The sequence below is a fragment of the Sarcophilus harrisii genome, chromosome 2 (assembly GCF_902635505.1).
Source record: "Sarcophilus harrisii chromosome 2, mSarHar1.11, whole genome shotgun sequence".
Taxonomy (NCBI): domain Eukaryota; kingdom Metazoa; phylum Chordata; class Mammalia; order Dasyuromorphia; family Dasyuridae; genus Sarcophilus; species Sarcophilus harrisii.
In genome coordinates, this window is record NC_045427.1 from 40,688,506 (window position 1) to 40,708,276 (window position 19,771).

The 19,771-nt window shown below is 35.7% G+C and overlaps 1 protein-coding gene across 1 annotated transcript; it reads right to left on the bottom strand.

Moving 5' to 3' along the window:
• Nucleotides 1–5,601: 5,601 nt before the first annotated feature.
• On the bottom strand, nt 5,602–18,219 carry TAT (tyrosine aminotransferase). The gene is made up of 12 exons (XM_003759099.4): nt 18,127–18,219; nt 17,191–17,437; nt 16,862–16,966; nt 15,104–15,171; nt 12,444–12,602; nt 11,183–11,321; nt 10,527–10,579; nt 9,896–10,048; nt 8,992–9,120; nt 8,506–8,589; nt 7,309–7,407; nt 5,602–6,787 (listed from the first exon to the last, which is right to left on the bottom strand). Exons 2-12 carry the CDS (start codon nt 17,423–17,425, stop codon nt 6,647–6,649), a joined length of 1,365 nt encoding a protein of 454 aa, XP_003759147.1. The 5' UTR covers nt 17,426–17,437; nt 18,127–18,219; the 3' UTR covers nt 5,602–6,646.
• Nucleotides 18,220–19,771: the final 1,552 nt, after the last annotated feature.

Genomic DNA, 19,771 nt, shown 5'->3' on the forward strand with positions numbered 1-19,771 from the left:
ATGAAAAGACTTGCACTATCAATTAGAGAAAGGCAAATCAAGACAATTCTGACTTACCACTTCACATCTATCTGATTGACTAAGATTAAAGGAAAAAATGATAAATGTTGGAAGGGATGTGGGAAAACTGGGACACTAATGCACTGTTGGTAGAGTTGTGAAATGTTCCAACAATTCTGGAGAGCAATTTGGAACTATGCTCAAAGGGCTATAAAGCTGTGCAATATCCTTTCATTCAGCAATGTCACTGGTGGGTCTGTATCCCAAAGAGATCATAAAAGAGGAAAAAAAAAAACCCACATATGCAAAAATGCTTATAGCAGTCCTTTTCGTAGTGACAAGGACTTTGAAATGGAGCAGATGCCCATCAATTGGGGAATGGCTAAATAAGTTATGGCATATGAATGTAATGGAAAAGAAATGGAAATGGAAAATCCTCTTTATAAGAGAGGATGAGCAGGCTGATTTCAGAAAGGAAATATTTGCATGAACTGATGTTGAGTGAAATGAGCAGAACCAAAAGAACATTGAAAACAGTAAGAACAAGTTTATGTGATGATCAACAATAGACTTAGCTCTTCTCAGCAATGCAGTGATCTAAAACAATTCCAATAGACTTGGATGGAAAATGCTATCCGCTTCCAGAGAGCGAACTATGGAGACTGAATGTGGATCAAAGCATAATATTTTTGCCTTGTTTTTGTTTGCTTGCTTACTTGCTTTTTTTTTTTTCTTATAGTCTTTTCCCTTTTGGTCTGGTTTGTGTTTTTTGGGATTTTTTTTTTTTTGGTACAACGTAATATGGAAATATGTTTAAAAGAATTGCTTATATTTAACCTATATCAGATTACTTGATGTCTTGGGGAAAGGGAAGGTAAGGAAGAGAGGGAGAAAAAATTCCAACCATAAAAATCTTACTAAAATGAATGTTGTAAACTATCTTTTCATATATTTGTAAAAATTAAATATTATTGAGAAAAAGAGTTGAATTTATGAAAGATTAACAACTACCTTCAGAGAATCAGAGGATAAACATGCATAAAACAGTCTTACATAGATACATAGGAATATATATATGTATATATATATATAATATATATGTCTATATGACTATATCTATATCTGTATATATGTATATGTGTGTGTGTTTGTCCATACTTAATTGTAACTTTCTTTGAAAAGGAAGGGAAGGGGGGCAAAGAAGAAAGTATAAAATGCACAGTGGAGAACAAAAGAAAACCTACAAGGAAACAAAGAAAAGATTGACACTTCTGAACACAATGTGTTATATTAGGCTTTCTCGAAATGGAAATTTATTGCTTTATATTTCAAATCCTCTCTTGTTCTGCTATGCATATGGAAATGTTTTTTTTTTCCTTTTCCTATTTTCTATTTAAGTTTACAATAAATAAATAAAAGTTTAAAAATTAAATTAAAAATTAAAAAATTAAATCTGCAAAAAATTAATAATTACTAGAATAACAGTTTGGTCTCATAAACTATTGCATTAATACTCTATTTTTCTTATGTTATTTCAAACCACTTAAGGGTCTTATTTTATACACGAATATCTAACTAGTAACAGGTAGATAATAAAGCCAAATATTCCTCTATTTAATTGATTAGAATATAGAAAGGACTAAAAATCTGCTCTAAATAGCTCAAATCTTATATCTGCATCTTATTATAGTAGCTCAAATGTGGTATTAGACTATGAGATAAAGATTTAATAATGTGGTTATACTGATTGTCTATCATGATTATAGAAATTTAGAATAGAATAGGATCATAGCCATAGAAAGGAATAATGCTTCCTTAGTTTCATGTCAATCCTAGGCAAGAGTCACATAGGTAGCTATTGTATTGAGTTAGGCTTAAATACTTCCATTCAAAAGGAGATGACATAATCATACTGGGGAAGCTGAGTGAGGAGAACTCTATCTAAGCCCATACTAAGAGTCATTCTCCCAGTCTTTCTCATGAAAAGTCTACAATTCATAGACATTGATTGACCCCATAGGGTTTCTGATATCATGGATCATTGGCTCAATACATTTCTTGCCAATCATACCTGGAATCAAACTCAGTTATAGTCCTATAAGGTCTTAAATAACAAGTTCCAATATTTGGTTGGATTCAGTTATTACAGATTATATATTGTTGAGAAGAAGTAACGATAGACTCATATTGAAAACGGTAAGAGATTCATTAAAAAAAAAATCACATCTTCTCTTTCCCTGATTAAAAATATTTGCTATGAGAGGAAGAAACCGAAAATTCAAATGGGAATTCCTATATTAAAATAAACTCAAATTGAACCTTTTTTTTTATTAATCTGGATTTTGATAAATATTTTTAAAAGCATTTTAATTTTTGGTTTTGTAATTCCCCTGTGTAAATTGGAGGAAGATTGCCAGGCTAGAGCTTTTTTTTCCCCCATAAACATAAGGTTTAATTCCTACATACAAGACAGCTGCCTACCTGGTTCCATATATTTAGCTGCTTATAGTCATTCTGAGCCTTGGGCATGGACCTTTAGGACTAGTATTGTTGTGTAATATTCATGGCCCTGTTTCTTTCATTAATACATTCACAGGTTGTGTTTATCAGGTTTCAGGAAGTTTTCATGGATCCTAAAGGAAAAGATATAATATGAGATTGTCATTTTAAATCTTTCATCATAAAGTAGCTGGCCTTATCCTTTGAAATGCTAGAAGAAAATGAACATTGATTAATCGTAATCTTAATATTATCATTTGAGATGATAAAGCCAAACTTTATTTGAATGAAATTTTGTCCTGAAACTAAATTATGTGGTCTCATTTACAGTAATCTATTTGGATAATTGTGTTAAATCAGAACTTAATGCAAAATACATTTATTATTGGGCATTAAGGCAATATACTAGAAAATGCAAGGAAAACCTGAGTTTAAATCCAGTCTCAGAAATTTATTATTTGTGTGACCTTCAGCAAATTTCTTAACTTCTGTTTACCTCAGTTTCCTTTTAGGTAAAAAAGTGATGGTACTTACCTCAAAAAGTTGGTGTGAGAGTTAAATGACATAATAATTGTGAAGTGTTTAATATAATGCCTGACACACATTCACTGTGTGAATGTTAATTATTAGCATTATTGCTATAGTTATTACTGTTATCATTTAATGTCATTATTCCATTCTGGATTACTTTATACTGAGTTTTAAATGTGATGAGTATAGAATGCCAAAAGTGAAAAGGTGAATTATTTTCTATATAAAATTGATGTCACCTCTCTGAAAATAAGTTTTGTCTCATGTTTTAAATACATGATATTGTATATGTAATTATTGTGTTCCAAAATTTTTTCTTATATTGTGAAATTTTGGAAACCATTATATCTGAAAAGGCCTGAAATTAGAAAAGTAATTGCTCTTTTAATCTGGATACTATAGATTGTGAATTTAAAAATTGATAAATATGTAATGGGATACATTTGCTTTTAAAATGGATAATAGTAATCATAATAATGTAAATATTAGGTGAAAAGTAACTGGACCCCTTAAGTTATTTGTGAAATAACTTAGAACTTTCTACTTGGGCAAGATCATAAGATCTTATCAGCCTTGCTGACCATATTTGGTAAATTCAAAAGCACTGAAGTTTGAGATACTAGAACCTCTCCCAAAGTGAGAAAATTTATAAGTTTACTTTTTGTAAGGAGTGGGCTTCATCTAAGATTATTTTGTTATCACCTATGAAAATTATTAAAGTATATCTTAATAATTAGTATATATCAAAATTACATTTTTGAACCAATTCAGTAACAATATATGTTAGAGTCAAATATTTTATTTTGCCTTAGGAGTTAAAATCGATACAATTTTTCCAGGGATTTTGAGTTAACTTATAAACTACTTACTATATATGTGAAACTCAAAAAGGGGATTATTCTTAATTTATAAATGAAAGATAAATGAATTGTCTTTATATTTGCTCATTATTTACTATTAGGGAAACATGAGAAAACTAAAATAATATTTTAGCCCAAAGCTGTGAATAGTGAATTTTTTTATTTGAGGTAACATCTTATAGGACTATAATTTAATATTAATCTAAATTTTGATCTCAGTTATGATTGTTTGGATTATCATTAAGCCAACAGTTCTCCATTCAGGGGAAATGCCACGTGCTACCTAGAGAACTACTATGGGTAAATGCCTATATCTAGGAAAGTTGAAGGGATGACACTATGTAGGTGAAGAATCCTTTTCAGTTTCCCTATTGCACTATTTCCTTTCTGAAAGAAAATTTTCCCAATTGGTTAATACTGAGTCTTCTTTTAATACCTTATGAATAATGTAGAACTGTGCTGTATGATTGTCTGTTAATTATGACTCTTGCCTTGAATCATATAGAACCAAAGGAGTTTATTATGTCTGTTATGGCTTGTGTTAGATCAATTCTGTGCCCTTGAGGGAAAAATCTTGATAATATCATAGCCATGTCCATCCTTTTTTCCTTTCATTGCAAAATTTCTATAATCAAGTCAGATGAACTGTGGAAGTTTGTACTAAATCTATTAAGAAATTAATTCTAAAATATCTGAGTTACTGTAATAAGACACAAGTATGAAAGACCTTACTATTATTAATCCATACTTGTGGTCAACTCCATATTCTATGTAACTAGGTAAATGAGTTCTTAGGCTTGCCACTCCCTTGCTTTCATCCCATCTCCCGTACCTGTATTCTCATTCCCATATGTCATATGATATAGCAATGAGGGAGACATATACCTTTTTGGAAATCTGCTTCTACTTCGATTGTAAACAGTAATAGTAAATTATCTCTGAGATCACACTAGCCCATCTTCTTCTGGAGATGTGTACCTAATCAGAATTGTCTTGATCTTATTTTTTAAAAAAATTGTCTTTAAAAATTGTTCCTAGTTTGAATCCCATGTCAGTTGTTCATGGCCATCCCACCCATGTGTTTTATGCTTAATTTTTTAAATAAATTCCTTTTAAATTTCTCTACCTGAGTTTTGTATCTTTAATCAGCACAAAGGCCTGAACAAAGCTTTTCTTCTAACAGAGGAATAAGTGAAGCGTTGTGCCATGGTCAACACCGTCACAACAAATTACTTGCCCTCATCAAAGAAAGGTGAGTATGATTAAAATGTCTTAACCCCCAAATTACCTAGAAGCTCCTAGGTTTAGATGGAATTTGAACCTAAATCCTTTGAATCCAAATCTGGTGCCCAGTACTCTGTAGTGCACCTCATCGCCTAATTAATTCTTTCCCCAAAGACTCTAGATTAGGAATTTCTTGCTTGATAAACTCATTTAGCACCATGAGGGCTATTAGTTATCTGAGAGCTATGCAAAATCTAGGAGTAATGCAAAATAATACTATAAGAACTGTATAACTCATATTTTGTCAGCATTTCATGTAAGATCTAATTTGTCTTAAGATTATAAAACAATCAATTGTATTACAAAACTGAAGGTTCCTTTAGGTTTCCCGACAATATGTAAAAGTAAGTAGTGTCCTCACTAGCCCCCTGGAGAATAGAGAATATCTTTGTCTCCTCAGCAGAGGAGAATAATCACACCACAGGGCTGCAGACTTTGTAAAATTTATTTTTAAAAAAACAATAATTTATGCTCTTTGCAAAACAAAGGGTTTGGTCAGTATAAATGCTCTTTAGATAATATATTAAAAGATAATATAATATATAATATAATAAATCAATATTAAGAGTTACACCAAAAGTGATTCCATGGCAGATCAGGGTATTCCTGGTCCTTTCACCATAATGACACAATAACTCCTTAAAAGTACTTTCTGGCATAACCCCACTTTAAGAAAATCTAATATACAAAAATATAGCCACAAAATAGATAAATTATAGTTATTATTTGCATTACAACAGGACTCTTCATGCTATAAAAATGATTTGTCAGGGTTCCTTTAAAAAGCCAACTCCCCAAATACTTTGAAAATACAATTGCCAAAAATTTGATCCAAACTCATTTTTTTTCCAGTAACATCTATTACATAATGTGAAATATACCTAGGGTTAGAAAGGTGGTAACTGAATTTGGCTCCAGAACTAATTTGGGTATCTAGGATCCACTGAATGAGAAAATGGCAAGGACACAAATTCTTTGAACCCGCCGTTTTCATCCTTTTTTCCCATTAGATTGAAAGCTCCTTAGGGTACGAATTTTCTTTTGCTTCTTTTTGTATCCCCAAAGCTAAGCATAGTACCTAGTACATGGTGCTTAATGAATGTATATTTACTGGTTCTTGATTGCTCTTCTTTAACTCACTTTTTATGTGGTACTTTCTTATTAAATCAGAGATCATATTAACAACTAGGTTAGATTTTTACTAATGTGTTACACAGACAAAAAGAGAAGGAAATTTTAATGGTGGGGAGAGACTAAAAACTAGGGGAGTGAATCATGTTACTACAACTTTAGGAGAATTTATGGAGACAGAGTGTGTTCAGTTGGGTCTAGGAAACAACAAGAGTTGGGGTGGAAGTGAGTTGTTTTTGTGGCCCCTTTTCCACTTGTAGACATTCAATTCAATGGGCAACAGAAAGCACTGCCTAGCCTGGTCCCAGAAAAGAAACACTCTATGGGAAAAGGAAGATGGCTTATTTGTCACACTCTTCCTGAGCTCCTTCAACATTTTGGTAGTGCTTCTCACAGAACTCCTGGATCCTGCTGCAAGCCTCCAACATCATCACCTCAGGGACTGTGATAACCACTCGGAAAAAATTGGGGTATTCAAAGCACTGTCAAAAAAAAAAAAAGAAAAGAAAAGATGATGTTAACTTTAGAAAATCTGAGCCTAAGATAGCTCATCTCCTAAATTACAAAAGACATTGGCTTAATTTTAGATGTTTTTTATAAAAGGATAATTCATTGAAAAGTCAATTGGAAAGTTTGGATGTTAACCTAAAGAAACATGACTTTCTTTCACTCCTACAGCAAAAAATCTTTAATCAACCAACAAGCACTTATTAAGCACTTACTGTGTAAAAGATTATTATGTTAAGCATTGGGGATACAGATCAAGACAAAAAGTCTCTGCCCTTGAGAAAAACTCATATCATGTTTAAAAGGTTAAATTCAGACCCAGTCTTTAGGTCCGTATAGATTGAAAAGGGGTAAGGAAAGATCCTTTGAAATCCTGAGAGATACTTTTTGAATACACCCAAAGACAAAGAGTTTAGGGAATTACATTAGGGAGGTCCTGGGCCCATCGAGACCTTTCAGTAACATGAGACTATTCTGACAGAGACAAGACACTCACCTTTCCTGGAAGACAGACGACAGACTGCTCGGCAATTAGCCTCTCACTGAATTCAACATCGTTTTCAAATTCTGGGAAATGTTCCATCTCAATTCCAACCTATGTCCATAGCAGGAAGGAAGAGATAGAAATGAAAGATCTTTCCCAGTTACAAGAAACAGTAAGGGGTACTAAGCTCAGCCTCCAGAAAATATCCAATAATAGTTAATATTTATGTAGTACTTTAAGGTTCAACAAGGAGATCCTAGGAAGGTAACTCTAGTCCTAAATTCCATTGGCAAGGGACTTTCTCCTTTTTGGATACTTTGTGTGAGGGGTGGGGCAAGAATTGGTGAGAATTTTAATTCTCAACCTGTCTTAGCTTTGGGGACTTTTCAAATGGAAGTACCCCTTTAGGGCTATCTTCCCCTTTCCCCAGGTAATGGCATTCATTTCCACCAGTAAGGAGAGTTCTATACCATGGGCTTTGGGGAGAGAATTAAATAATTATGGGATCATTTTATCTTCATAACAATGCTTGTGCTATTATTATCATTCCTATTTTAGGAGTGAAGGAATTGAAGTAGGCAGAGGTTAAGTGACATGTAAAAGGGATGGGCATTGGGGAGAACTTTTAACAGAAATTCTGAAGTTGTATTGAGGGAACATTAAGATTGATGCATTTTTTTTTTTTTTTTTGGCTGAGGCAATTGGGGGCAAGTGACTTGCCTAGGGTCACAAAGGTAGGAAGTAGTAAGTGTTTGAGGATAGATCTGAACTCAGTCCTCCTGACTTCAGGGCTGGTGCTCTATCCACTGTGCCACCTAGCTGCCCCTGATACATTCTTTTAGTGATGGAAGGTAGTTCTAAGAGCTGTCACAAGGATTTATTATAACAGTGGAAAGATCAAAAGTACTCTTTGCACTTAATGCGGAGTTCAGTTTTACCCACTAACTCGTGACTACAAGAAATGAAATAACTTCAGTCACTGACATAATAGTCCTTTGTTTTAAAGTCTTGAATAAATCAAATTGCACTTTGGTATGCACAAAAAATAAAAGGAATCTTCTCTCTGGGAACAGCTCTAGTCACAGATTTGTCCTCTCCCTACTAAGAATTGAAGCCATTCAGAGAGGGAGTATTTCTAATCTATCTGGCTCCCTCTTTGACCCAGGATACACCATAGATTGATCCAGTGTTTGGTGGAGACATGCTTACCATGAGGTACATGGCCCCAGAAGGCTGGACAGGCCGGAGTCCAGGAATAGCAGCCAAGGCCCCATAACAAAGGTCAGCATTTGACTAGAAGAGGCAAGACAGAGGCCAAAGATCACCATTTGGGGGGGAAAGTAAAATCACGCCATTCCTGTGAGCATTATTTTGAGACACTAAACCCCGCATTTGCTTGCTTATGAACAGAGTCAACAGAGCAAAGATTATATCCATTCCATCTTTAACTTGAACGAATGGCATTACCAAGGGCCCAGAAAATTATTGACACTGCTGTGTCCATCTTGACTAAGATGGATTAGGGAAAGGTAGGAGCACATACCCCAGACTGCAGGCTTGACCCTCCCAGAGTTAATTATATTGATTATTGGCAGAACCACAAAAAGATGATGTTATTTCTAGGGTTCCAAATCAACTTTTCCTTATGGATACCTCCCTTTCCCCAAAGATAAGAGACTTCTGGACTACCCTTACCTTAAGGAAGCTTAGGGTATTGTGGTAGAATTCTTGAGGTGTTCTTCTCATGATGCTTTTCAGCGCTCCTTGGACAATGGTACAAGGTCCCAGGATCCTCTGAGTCAGCTTTACCAGCCCGTCTCGAATCTTAAATATTCCAAGAAGTCCAGTCAATACCTCCAAAATCACCCCTATCTAGGTATTTTATATGTTGTCAAGTCTTTGACTTTCCTTCTTCCATTTTAAAAATGGTTCTCAGGACATTCATATCTTCATTCCTCACTAAGGTCCATTCCTGATTCGCTAAATTTACCACATCTCTGCTCAGGTACCTTTTCCTTCTTCTCCCTACCCCTATCAGCTTCCTTTTTCTATATTGTCTTTTCCCACTAGACTATAAGCTGCTTGAGGGTAGGAACTGTTTTCCTGCTTATACTTGGGATTTCCAACACTTAGCACAAGGACTGGAATATTACTATACAGTAAGTACTTAATAGATGCTTCTTGACTTGACTAGATCCTGAAGTGGGAGAAGAATAAGACCTTTTCATTATTTTAAGCAAGGGGAAATTGAGTTTGGGATAGGAAATGGGGATGACAATTACTTTTCTTTATTCAGTATCTTCCTCAGATACCCTGAACCTCAGTATCATAGAATAATAGAATCATAGATTAAGAGTTAGTAGGCCATTTCCATAAAAGAAATTGAGACCTAGAGAGGTTAAGTAAAGTCACATAGATCATCTGGTACACTTTCCACTGTATGTATTCTTGTTACCAGTACCAAAAAAAAATTGGTTCAAAAAACCATAATTCTATCTCTCCGTAATTATATGTGCAAGACAATGGACATAATGTATGTATTTGCATATTGGAAGAAGGCATATAATTTCCACTGTACAAGAAATTCTACTGTCCTTACCTCATTACCAAATATGTCTCTTCTGTCATGGATTAGAATCCAGCCCATTCTCCAGCCTGGTACCAACCAACGCTTAGCTAGCCCCCCACAGGATAAGATGGGAACATTGGTGCTGAGAGTGGCCAAAGGTTCATATTTACAGTCCGAAAACACCTGAAGAGGAAGAAGGTTCATGATATTTCCTATCTGTTCCCCTGGGAATCTCTTTCCCCTTCTACAGTCAAGATGGACCTTCAGATTTTTGTTATCCTCTTGATCCTTCCACCCATATTCAAAAGCTGAGGAATGACTGGGATCTGAAGGAGATTGGGAACTGATGATTCTTGGTGGGATTAGACTCTGCTGGGGATAGTTCAAAGATGGCTGGCCTGGATATATGGAAGGAGACTTGTAAAGAAAGCCCAATAATACAGAAAAGATTTCATAGTGAATCTGTCTTGAGAGGAATGAATATTAGAAAGGCATACTGTTGTGGTAGAAAATTTGTTAAAAGGAGTACTAAAATATTAGAGAATATAACATGCAAAAAAAAAATTATTCAGGGTTGACTTTTTTTTTGCTTTCATAAAGGAGTGATCTAAAGGCAGTGATTTATAACAGTAAAACCCTAGAGTTTTTGCCCAGTGCTCACCATGTCTCCATAGATTTCATCAGCCAAAATGGGAACACATTGTCTTGCAGCCACTAAAGAAAGAGAAACATGCTCAATCACTCCTCTGCACTAGGGTCCCTCAGGATTCAAATATTCAACCAGTCCTGCGTTATATTACATTTTCTCTACCTCACCTTGTCATTTTTCTCAAGCCATTGCATATATGTATGTGTCATTTTCCATAAAGATATTATAAGCACCTTGATGTGTTTGAATATATCATCTAGTTCTTTTTTTAAAAAATTTCATCTAGTGCAGGCATCCATTCTAACAACTTTTTGAAATTTATTTAAAAATGGAGTTGGGAAGTTGATAGAGAAAAATGAGAGGAACCTAGAGGGATACACACATATTTGTCTATATAACACACAGATGTACACATGTGTGTGTGTGTGTGTGTGTATATATGTATATTACATATATACACACACACACACATACATGCATATGTACAGACAGAAGGAAGAAGCAAGATGAGGGGATTTATTCCTCCTTTCTTATTTCAGAAAATAACTCCATTTGCCTCCATCCAGTTCCAGATAATAATCTAGTCCCTTGCTTTCTAGTCCAGACAGAAAGTTCTTTACTTTATTCCATATACAGGACCTGAGCCCAGACCAAAAAATTCATCTTACCAGCCAGAATCTTCTGGAGATGACATTTGCTGAATACTGAACCACAGGGGTTTGATGGGTTGTTGACAATAAGACAAGCTGTCTTCTCATCAATCAATGATTCCAAATGCTTCAAGTCAATTTCCCAAGACTTTTCCGGCTGGAGAGGAAAGAAAGATTGTAATAAGAGCTGAGAATCCCTTGCAGGCTTGTCCGTTTTTAATTTTGTCTTTGTATTCCTAGAATAATATCTTGCATATGGCAGGTTCTTAATAAGTACTTTTTGTGATAAATTTAATTGGAACTTTTGTATAATAATTATTTAATCAATATTGAACTTAAATGATAAAGTATATTTGTAGCTTTGGCTATCCACATTGGGACCTTTCATCTTTGAAACATGTAAGCAAACATACTCATATCTGAACTGATATATCTGGAAACTGTGAATATAGGCATACTTTGTGAAAGGAAAGAGATGGTGGAGCGGATATAGAAGAAACAAGTTTCTAAATTTATTAGCTGGGTGGTCTACATGAAAGAACTGGACAATGTAATTTCTAATGTCTCTTTCCTCCATAAAATCCTATGAAGTTCTAGAAGTTTAAGGTAAGACAGAATCAGTCATCAATCATTTATTGTACCAGACCCTATAAGGGAATGAGGATATAAAGAAATGAGGATAATAATAAAAAAAAAAAAAAAAAGTTAAAAACAAGTCCCTGTCACCCAATGATTCATATTCTAATGTAGAAGAAAATGGTGGAAACAATTATGAACATATAAAATGTATATAGTGTGAATGGAAGGTAACCCCAAAGGGAGGCCACTGAAGGAAACAGAATTGGAATGATGAAAAGGGTAAAAAAGGAAAGATATTTAGAGATGACAATCAGAGGGAAGGAAGAAAAGCTTCAAGCAATCTAAGGTGTCAGAATAAAATCCTAAAAGTCTTGAAAAAAACTAAGCTACCCAAGAGTAGAGAAAAGTTGATATTAGCTACTAGAAAATAACAGATCCCTAAATTCTCCACATCTCTTAAAACAAAGAGATTCCATTTAGGAATCAATCAACATACTTAGTAAGTGTATGGAGCTTTGAATGCTTTATATATAAAGCTCTAATATATGTCATAGACAATGATACATAAAATAGACAATCAAATATAAGAAGTCAGAATGGACTGGCTCTGTGACAGGGTACCTATCACCAATTCTATTCCTAAGATAAAGGAAACTTCCTAAAGCATCTCCTTTCCAAGGGTTCCCCCCAAATCACTCACCAACAAGTTGTAAAGTTTGACCTCAATCCCCATGGATTCGGCTAGAGTCTTATAGAGAGAGAAACCAGGTCTGGGTATCAGGATGTTCTGTCCTGGGTTGGCCAGTACAGTCAAGGAAAGTTCAATGGCCTGGCTACAACCACTTGTGAGAATGACATCCTGCATGGAACACAAGGAGTTAATTAAGATGATGCTTGCTGGATAATAGAAATCCGAGAACAGACTGAGAAATTCAAGAGTTAATTTACCAAAAAGAAGAGAATTGGGAATAAGGAGATTTATTTCTGAATTTTAGGCAATGGTAGGCCAACTCAAATTTGTGTGGCATTTTAACATTTGAAAAGTATATTCTTCACAGCAATCTTTGAGGAGTTATTATCTGTGATTTGTAGTTAAGGAAACTGAGCCTTAGCGAGATTAAATTGTTTAGCCTCAATCACCCACAAGCTGGGATTCAAATATAGGTCTTTGGCTCCAAGTCTTTCCTTTATACCATACTGCCTCTCATTAAAACAGTACTGAGCTAATATCAGAAGATTAATAGGTTTTATGAATGTATATATTTATACATGGTACATATATACATGATTTAACCATGTATACATGCACACATGTACATGTGTGTTTATTTGTATTGTATGTGTGTGTTTAACTTTATTTGAAAGGTGGTCATGCCTCAGCTAGCCACCATGTAAAAATGCAACCCTGTTGTTGGATTGAGAAAAATTCTCAGCTGATAGCGTCCTTGGACTTTCTCCCTGGCTTATTTGTTTCTGGTTAGAGATATGATACAGAAGGTGGACAGAGGCCTTCTCTCTTATGAAATATCAACCAAAAACATCAGATGCTTAGTGGGGGAAGCAGTTAGTCCCAATTTTGGCATAGTGACCAATTCAATATCTAACTGCAATCAAGAGATCTTAACTATTTAATTGCATTAAAATTCAGTTTTCTCTAACTTTGTCAATTGCTGAGACTAGACAATTATAAACACTAATAATAATTATAAATCAAGATGTTAAGAACTTGTAATTCATCAGTTTAAGAACTTTCTTCACCAAAATAGATCATAAACTCTGTATAATTTATAGTCTTTGGTCTACCCATCTAGTTTACAATCTATATAAATCTTAGACTTGAGGCTCTGACGATTTCCTTGCAGTCAAGCAACCCATGTCAGAATCGGGATCTGAATTCAAAACTAACATGGTTAACTACTAACTTTGATGATTAAGATATGAGATGGTTAGACAATATCTTGCCATCTTAGTGGACCAATTTTTTTTTCAAAGTATGTTTACACATTCCAAGCATTGGGTGGCCTCCATTTATTAAAAGAGTCAAAATGGGATAATGGGAAGAGCATTAAATTTAGATTGAAAAGGTAAGGATTGGAGTCCCAACTCTACCTCTTAGCAGCTCCAAGATCCTGGGCAAATTACTTCACCTCCTATATAGCCTGACTATGAAATGGAGATAAAGACTCTTACTCTACCTTTCTTTCTTACAGAATTGTGAAGAATGTGCTTTGTGCCTCTTAAAGTCCTATAGAAATGCTAATCACTTATTGTGACCAGCACAACACAAATGGGCTAGTGACCATTGAAAATAAGGATGGGGTTATCACATGAAGCATTGTTCTGTGACCACCCCTGGTTCCTGTTTTCTATGATCTGAAGCATGTTGCTATTTTCTGGAGATTCAATCTTGTGTAAAGTTCACAATGCCCCAGTAAATGTGCCACCACCTTATGTTTTCTCATGATTTCAAGCTTAAATTCACTCCTGATTTATCTTAGGGAGAAGGGAACATACCAGTTACTGAAGTCTCTAGCTTCTTGGGAGTTCTCTACCATCATTAATCTGATTAAAAAAAATCAGGACAACTTTGAACTAATTGAAGGCCCACATTAATTTATTAATAGCATCCAACTCTTTGTGACCTCATTTAGGATTTACTTGGCAAAGATACTGGAGTGATTTGCCATTTATTTCTCCAGCTCCTTTGACAGATGAGGAAATTGAGGAAAACAATAGGTTAAGTGTCACACAATTATTAAGTATCTGAGGCTTATCAGGAAGACTAGTCTTCCTGACTCCAGGCCAGTGCTTTATCCACTATGCCACCTAGCTGCCTATGGTAAAGGTACCTAAGGAGAATAAAATATATCCTATAGCTGGCAAACTTACTACTTCCATACTATATATAGATATATGTATACATATACATACATAGATATATAGATAGATTTATAGTAGATATCCTGCAAGTGCCAAAATAAAAAAAAAATTATTTCAACCTCAGCAACATGATCACTATTATCATAACTTGGAGCCAGGAAGCTTTGATTTCAAATCCTGCCCCAGATACTAACTACTTGTAGAATCCTGGACAAATTACTTCACCTTTGTCAGCCTCTGTGTCCTTAACTATAAAACTGGGATAAACATAGTATCTATCTCTCAGGGTTGTTGTGAGGATCAAATAAGATAATATATCGAGTTAGCTTTAAAGTGCTGGCCATTAAAATCCCTTACAGATACTTAAGGACAAGGACAGTCAGTCTTCTCTTTCTATGTGAAATCACTTATTTGACTTTTGTGATCCAGAGGTAGAGATGGCAAAGTTTGCCCTAACTTTGCAAAACTGCCTTTTGTTACCTTGGCTTCTAGAGGAGCCTCTGGACAGTTGTAATAGGAAGCAATTTCCTCCCGACTAGACAGATAGCCTGAAAATAAAAGGAGAGATCAGTGAGGAGGAGGATTTCCTTCTTGAACCTGCAAACAACCATAGGTATTCAAAAACATGGTTCAAATGATTCAAATCCCGCCTTAGATACTTGCTTGGGATGGACTCTAAACCAATCACTTAAATTCTCTGTGCCTTAATCTCTTCATCTGTAAAGTAAGGATAAATAATAGCCCAGAGCATATATTGTCTAACTTCATGACTAAAGAAACCTGCTTAGGTGCCAAACAATATAACTGGGGGATAAGATTTACCAATAAATCATCATCATCAGAAGAAGAAGAAGAATTCATTTCTCCTAGGTCTCACCATCTTCTCAGTACCATACCTTTCTGCAAGGACCAGAACTAGCATGGTGGCCACTGAGATTTGGTCTCAGTACCAATTTCTACTAGGTGCTCTGGAAACTTCCAATTTTGATGCTACAGTTAAGCTTTCTTCATTCTAAATTTCTTCTTCAGCATGCTGAAACCTGCTTTTTTTCCTGAATATAACAACATCTTTCAAGGCTGAATGCTCTTTCCTATCCCTTAGTGCAGACCCAAGGAGAGGCATTGACTTACTGCTGGTTCCTCAGTTTCACTTTCAGACTTTCCCTAAACCACCGTCACTCAGCAAATCCTTCTCTTTATTTCAAGTTGAGCCCATCTTCCCTGCTTCCATATTGGTATCATGGGTGTTCTTCCAGATTATTCTCCTTCCTATACAATAAAAAACTCTCCCTCCTATACAATAAAATTATCCCTACAGGCTCCTCCACCTGACCTCCTAATCCCTTCTAACTCCTGGACTCCTTGACCTCCTAATCCCTTCTAATTCCTTGACTTTCTTATTCAGCTTCTCCAAATCTCAGGACTCCCATTTCTAGCCAACCCTAACTATTCAGAGAAGTGGTTAAGGAATCTAAAAAGTTTCTTTCCCTCCTTCAATGCATTTGTCCCAGGCACTAAAATACCTAGTTATGGCTCTGTCTAGGACCACAATTAAGTAAGAACCTTAAGACAAGAAGAAGTATAGGGAGAATACAATTGTTATTTTCATGGGGTCAGCAAGTTCTGTTCCCCAAGTTTGGGGCGAGTGTGGGAGAGAAAGGAAGAGAGGGAGGAAATTAGCAAGGAAGTAGTCCCAACCAAAGAAACCTCAGAATTAGTAACAATGTGACAAGAAACTTATGTGAAAATGTAACACAACATTCAATGATATGCTATATGGAGCCTGAGAGAAATATCAAATGTTTCTGAAAGATGGGTCTAGAATATCAATGTACATTTATGATTTATATATTATTACATATTATGAATTCCCCTAAGCAGGAGTTCTTAACCTGGAAGCTCACAAACTTGGTTTTTAAAAAATATTTTAAGAATTATGTTTCATAAAATTGGTCTCTTTTGTAATGTTATGTACTTTACTTTACTTATTTATATATTATATGCATTTAGGAACATTATCCTGAGGAAGGGCCCATAGACTTTACCAGCCTGCCAAAGTGGGTCATGACACAAAGTTAAGAACTCCTTCTCAAAAAACGTCTCCCCCGATTTCACGTTAGCTTCTGAATACCAAGACAGAAACAGATATCAGAATGAAGTCTTGAAAAAGTACAAAAATGCAAAAAAGCCTTGGGAAGCACCATCCTTAATGATATTAATAAAGTAGAAGAAACTTACCAATTGATGGAGCATAACCATTATACTTTCCCGAATCTAAGGCATCCTTCATGGCCTGAGTAACTTCAGAATCAGTAGGGAGGTTTCCAAATACAGTTGGATCTCCTTTTTAGAGGAAGAAGGAAAGAAATCACAATAAGATGAATAATGTTCCATAATCGGTGAACAAAACAGAAACAAGAACTTCTCCCTCTATGTCACTCCACCCACCAAGAGACCTGAACCTTCACCTCCATTTTTATTCATCCCTTCCCCATAATCAAAGAAATAAACTTAATCAACAGGAAATTGAGTTCCTCTTCCATTTTAAGTGATGTTCTAATACTCACCTATTGACAAAGAGATCGTTGTTTTATTAGGATTCGGCTCCACTTTCATGCTATCTACAATGGCTCTGATGGGATTGAAAGTTTTCTTGGACATATCAGAGGCTCTCACTGCCCATCTAGCCTTCCTGCCTTTCATTTTTCCCAAGACTGTATTTCTTTCATTCATGTTTACGTGGACATCCAGGACAGAGGAAAGATCACGATTGCCATTCATCTGGATCACATAAGAGTCCATTGATAAAGATGCCTTTGGAAAGAGAAAAAAAAAATTCCATGAATATCAAAATACAGGAAAGTCTCTTCACTTTGTAATTGTATACTAATATTAAGTCACTTTCCTGATAGATCCCAGCCAAACTTCTGAACTCATTATTTTGTCCTCAACCTGCTTTTGGTTCTCACTGAAGATAGTATCCACATGATTGAGAAAGCTGCAAAACATCTCAGGTGAGGAGATCCATGATGTTCTTTTTAAAAAGTATTTCCAAAGGCAGAAAATATTCAGAAATGAATGCCTACTGTCAATAAATCAGCCTCAGCTGGGGCAAGAAATTCATTCCACAGTGTTAGAGATAAGGCACTCCTTTGATCATTCATTTAAGTAGCAGGGAATCTTCCTCCCTACCTCCCCACAACTTCTGCTTCTGGTTGACCTCTTGGTGAATTGGAACCAAAACAAATAATTACAGGACTTCAGGCTCCTTGTTTTTGTTCCGTCCCCTAAATGTGCTTCCAAACCAAAGGATATTCTCCCTAAAGATGATAGACTAGCCAAGTCAAGGATGTGCTATAAGAATATGCTGTTAGATATTACGAGTTATTAAAAATCAGACATTTTCTGCTGTGGAAAAAGAAACAATATAAAAGAGACTGAAGTAGCATTCCCTAAATTGTAAACAATACCAAAAAAAAAAAAAAAATCCCCAAGTATTTTACCTGAAAAGAAAGGAAACTGAAGCCCTAAATTGATGGAAAGGATGTGAAAATTTCTTTCTTTCTCTCTTGCAAATTGCAGTGATAAACCCAGAAGCAAATCCTGATTGCTAAAATAGTCCTGAGAAATGGGTGTTGGCCTTGAAAACCTTTTATCATTGGTTGAGGGTGAGGTTGTTATAATACTCCTCCTCCAGTTCTCAGTCAGGGATTTGTTGTCATTTCCAACAAATGAAATCCTCCAAGTTAACTCTTTAGAGGGAGATAGAAGGGGCGGGGAGAGGAACTGGGGATAGTTAAGGGTTCCTAGATTTGAATATTTATTGAGCAACTGAGACTCTGGGAGGGGGGACTTAAGGTAAGCCCTTTCTATTCCACTGCCCATACATCCTTGAGAGACAGGTATCTTTTTTTTTTTTTTTAAGTTTTTTCTTCTCAATCCAATACTCAAATTATTCTCCTTCAATAACTGTTGTTATTTGTTGAGCTGAGATATCTGGTATGACCCAGAGAAATCTCCATAAGGGTCATTCGCCAGAGAACTGAAGTTTCTTCCAAGCACCTGAAAATGACCAGTTACCTAAGGGTTAAAAGGGAAGGCTTGCTTGTCTCCTCTTAGACATTCCATCTTTCTGTTTATTTTTTGAGAGATACAGCAATATGTTTGCCTATTGACTGACATTTAAATGAGTTACTGATGCGGGGAAAGATTCCAATCTTTGATTCCCAACCCCCCCTAGTTAATGTAAATTACCCTTTAACTCACAAATCCTGGTCCCTTTGAATTCCAATAGAAGATCCAGACCTGTCCCAGCCCCATCCGGATCTGAGCCAACTTTGGGGCTACACCCCAAAGCCCCTCGAGCTGTCTCCGACTTAAAAGGGCTACGCTGGGAACCGCTCTTTGCAGAGATTCCCAACATGGCAGCCATGTGAGGACCCTCTGTCCACTGGACCCTCTGTCCAGTGCCCTCCTTATCTCTACCTTCACCTATCTCCTACTTCTAAACTCAGTAATAAACCTTTTATTAATCTAGCTCTCCGGGCCAATAAATGCTTTTATTGGGAATTCCGTGCTGCTACTAGACCTCATATACCGCCATATCCTTGCGCCGAATCTAAGGGGGTTGTAGGGGGACTCTGTTTGACTCCCTGTACCCCAAACCTGCCACTAGACTTTAACTAAACCCTAATTTCATTTAGGTACCCCAAATGTAGACCTCAACATGTGGTCTACACCTCAACATTACTATTATTTGATTTATAAAATGCTGAAGAGTTTGGAAGACTCTTGTTGATTTTCCCATCCCTACCTGTTACAACCATATATACTCTATAGACTGGATTCTATTCTTTTTTGATGCCTTCTTTTCCCCACATGCAAAATGCATTGGAAAATCCTCAAAGGAGGAAGAGAATGAAATTCTGTAAGGTACTTAGATCAAGGTGGTTCTTCACCTGGGATCCATGAACTTAGTTTTAAGATTTTTTTGTAACTACTTAAATATAATTAGTTTTATTCATTTATGTAGGTTTATTCATTTAAAAACATGATTCTGAGAAGAGATTCATCACAGGATTCACCAGATTGCTCAAAGGGACTAGGACGCACCCCAAAAAAGTTAAGAAAACCTGACTTGGAGAGAGA